This window comes from Melanostigma gelatinosum, assembly GCF_949748355.1.
Source record: "Melanostigma gelatinosum genome assembly, chromosome: 6".
NCBI lineage: Eukaryota > Metazoa > Chordata > Actinopteri > Perciformes > Zoarcidae > Melanostigma > Melanostigma gelatinosum.
This window is the reverse complement of record NC_136639.1, coordinates 18,019,596-18,023,363: the sequence shown is the minus strand read 5'-3', so window position 1 is coordinate 18,023,363 and position 3,768 is coordinate 18,019,596. Positions and strand designations below refer to the sequence as shown.

At 43.6% G+C, this 3,768-nt stretch overlaps 1 protein-coding gene across 1 annotated transcript; it reads left to right on the top strand.

Moving 5' to 3' along the window:
* Window positions 1-596: 596 nt before the first annotated feature.
* Window positions 597-3,449, top strand: LOC306779183 (glial cell line-derived neurotrophic factor-like). The gene is made up of 2 exons (XM_079270988.1): window positions 597-1,307; window positions 2,117-3,449. Exons 1-2 carry the CDS (start codon window positions 1,073-1,075, stop codon window positions 2,668-2,670), a joined length of 789 nt encoding a protein of 262 aa, XP_079127114.1. The 5' UTR covers window positions 597-1,072; the 3' UTR covers window positions 2,671-3,449.
* Window positions 3,450-3,768: the final 319 nt, after the last annotated feature.

Here is a 3,768-nt window from a genome sequence, read left to right as displayed (position 1 = left end):
CACTAAATAGCCCCTCCTTGCCTTAAGCCGAACTCGTACTATACCGGCAAAATGCTGCTGACAGAAATGTTCATGTGTTTTTAATTTAATGACAACGCTTAAACCTTGTGCCAGATAATTAATAAAATGACACTTTACATCACGGATTATGCAAAACCAAAACAGCGGTTTCTACTGGCACAATTCCCAGTTAAACACCCAGTTGCCGTAATGGATATCAGCTCACTCTCCCTTGATGTTAAATGTCATCTGCTCAAAACAGCTTGATTTCAAGAGCACTGTGGTTATAAGTAGCAAGGAAATCTTCTCAGACTGTTTTGACTGGCTGATTAGAAACACATTTCCCGTCCAATGTCAACCAAATACAAAAGGCATGGGTGTGGTATCGGGAGTATTGTTAGTGGAAAGTGTGAAACTTCTCTCTCCCTCTCAGCCATCTGAGTACACAGACTGAGCCTCTTTCAAAACACAACTCCTCTACCCTCACCAACTCTGGACCTGAGGTTCAATCGTGGATCTGGACTCCATCCCTCTGCATGGGTGGAGACAGGAAGAGGCAGAGGATGGACCATCAGACGTCACCACCACCTCCCGTCTCCCCCGTTAGACCTCTCCTTCTCCTCGCGGCTCAGTCAGGACTGATGGTGATTAGGGATGAGCAGGAGTCTCTGCATTGAGCAATAGGAACCGTGCGCACTGAACGAAAACCTGTAAACTGGGAGTATTGTTGTTTTTCAAGCGTCGTTGGATTGGCAAACTTCAGAGGAGAAGTCTTTGCTTTGCATTTTGCGCCTCTGCCTTTGGTTTCGTTCCTCCTTGGATGTTGCGCCACGCTGCGCAGCGTTTGCCAGCTGGCACGCGAGAGATAGCGTGCAGTTTACAGCGGGCTACGCAGGCAATACCACATTGATCTTCATCGGTTTTCAGTGGCAGGAACCCCAAGCCGATGAGTGCGCGCTATCCTTTCCTCTCCAACTGTTGAACGTCTTCAATATGCTGTTAATTGCGTTTGCCAGATGAAACCTGTTGATTTTTCATCGCGCCATGTTCTTCTGTCGGACTGAGCTGGACAATGAAGTTATGGGATAGCCTGACCACTTGTTTGATACTGCTGAGCGCCGTGCACGCCAGTCCGCTGCTCCGGAGCCGACCGCAGTCCACGTCCACCAAGAGTAACGGGCGCGCCCCCGAGATTCCCCTGGAGCTCCCTCCGGTTCACATCCGCCTGTCTGTCACTTCCCCGGGCATCAGCCGCGCTGAGGCGGGTACAGCGGACTGGGAAGAGACGCTGGCTGGAGGAGAAAAATGTAAGCGCCTGTGTTTTTTATGGAGTTTCCAAAGTGCCCAAAGAACAACCTTAGAAGCCATTGTTTTCCTTGAACAAATAATTAGGATATCATTTTCTGTGTCAAACTGAAAAAAACCTAATTAACTGCTACATTGAACACATGGGGAGCTGGCCACTTTATTATTTGTTTATTTTCACACAATATTTAGACTGAATTTGATTCTAAACGTTTTAAGATTTTAGCATGCATGATCTAGTAATTGAAATCCAGAAACTTGCAAATGTGTGTTATCCTGGCCTCTAACCTTCTAAGTGGATTCAGATGTTATTATTCATATTTCCCACAGTGTACAACACCCAAAAAAGAAATGCTTATGAGCTTTGAACATAATTAAATTATGGTATGAAGGGTGGCAAATAATAATTATTTTATTGTAGATAAATCAAATGATGAGTGAAATTTTCAGATGACAAAGAAACACAGTACATCTTCACAACTGGTAGAAACCAATGAATATTTCGATTTTTTGTAATAAAAAATGGCAATGCGTGTTGATTAATTATCTGTCAATCCACTATTTCTAGCTCTAGTGGTATTTGCCATGGGGCTACATAGTGGCGCCTGCATCTTTAATGCAACTAGTCCACTAAAATATACAGCAGCGTGGTGCATAAATAAGAATGAAACAATGTGTACCATTTGCGTGTGTAGTTTCTGACACAACATTCCATCTGTTCCATAGCCAGAGTGATGAGTTAGAGTGAAACAACATGTGCTGTCAAATATGATACGCCCTTGTAAGAGTGCCATTTCTTGATGTGTTTCAGACCCCATGAAGGAGTCGTCCCACAACGAGTTTGAAGACGTGGTGGACTTCATCAAATTGACCATCAGTAGAATGCGTCGCTCCTCCTCATCCACCGTGTCCTCATCTACCTCCTCTACCACCTCCTCCCCCTCTAAAGAAGGATGGAGCAGCAGGAACCGACACAGAAGGGAGAAGAAGAAGGGGGCGAGCCAGCAGAGTGGAGGACATAGAAGAAGAGCCAGAGAAGGGGGAACAGGGAGGAAGGCCAGGGGACGAGGCCAAGGCTGTGTGCTCAAACAGATCCACCTCAATGTGACGGACCTCGGTCTGGGCTACCGCTCCAGCGAGGAAATGATGTTCAGGTACTGTTCCGGACCCTGCAGGAAGTCCGAGACCAACTATGACAAAATCCTTTACAACCTCGCTCACAACAAGAGGCTTCCCCCTAAAGACACGCCCCCTCAGACTTGCTGTCGACCAATAGCGTTTGACGATGACCTCTCGTTTCTGGACGACAACCTCGTCTACCACACTGTGAGGAAGCACTCTGCCAGGAAGTGTGGTTGTGTGTAGGGAGTGCGAGCTATAGTGTCAGGCTTTTTTATAGTTTTACATTTCGCTCACACTTTTGAAGTATGCTGTTGAGTGTTTGTCTTCATGCCTTGTCTCACTGTGAGGAAACGTTCAGGCATCATGTGGGGCCATGTAGGACTTGAAAGGAATAGATAAGGAGAGGAGGTGGCGTGACCACAGTTTTTACCCCAAAGCAATGAACCTCTTCTTCCTCCAATGGGTCTACATTGTCCGATACAGTTTACACCTTACGTCGCTCATATGTTCAGAGAGATTTTAAATGTTTTCATGGATACTCAACCCAAACGCCTGAAATCGATCAGACACAATGGATGATTCGGCAGACTTAAGCTGTCTACTGTATAGCACATGCAGCATGTTACACGGAAAACGTTGTACACATATGAAATGTATTTATGAAATCTTGAATTTATTAACTTATTGATATTTATTTTGTTTTTATAAAAGGAATACGTGTTATTTATTACTGTAGTGTGATATCTCAGACTGTGCCAAATGTTTATATATATATATATATATACATATATATATATATATATATATTAAAGCAGTAAAATACCGGGTGGTTTACATTGCAAAATGATCGTTTAGGTGCCCTGTGGAGTTATATTGTAAACAATCAAAGTTATGAGTGCATTCAGTGTTTCTCATCAAAATATATTTTGTATCCTTGATGTATAACAAAATAGTTTGATGTGTTTTACTTCTCATAAAACATTTGCAACTTTACATTTTTAAATTGAGCATTGTTTACATCCATGTTCACAAGCTTGCAGTCTCCTTATTTGTCTTCTTCTTAGCCATTGCTGTTGCTTTTCCACTTCGCTTGTTACCGCCACCAATTGTCGATCGGCTGAATATCTGAAACCGGTGGCAGGATGGTGTATGCATCGCCCACCTGCTTATACGATATAAACAAAACGTCTCTGAAAAACGTTGCTCATGAGCACGACTAGTGGTCAGAAACTCCACAGGACACCTTTAAAGTCTTTCTTCCCAGGAAAACCTTCCTCAGTATCGCAGCGTTTACAATGTTCCAATACTTTAGTTTCACTTGACTGTTTTTCATTATGATAG

What these genes read in the sequence shown, in the direction of transcription:
- LOC306779183 (XM_079270988.1), top strand. Translation starts at nt 1,073, where the DNA reads ATGAAGTTATGGGATAGCCTGACCACTTGTTTGATACTGCTGAGCGCC. An exon ending in GCTGGCTGGAGGAGAAAAAT is followed by an intron (nt 1,308 to 2,116) that starts GTAAGCGCCTGT and finishes GATGTGTTTCAG; the next exon opens with ACCCCATGAAGGAGTCGTCC.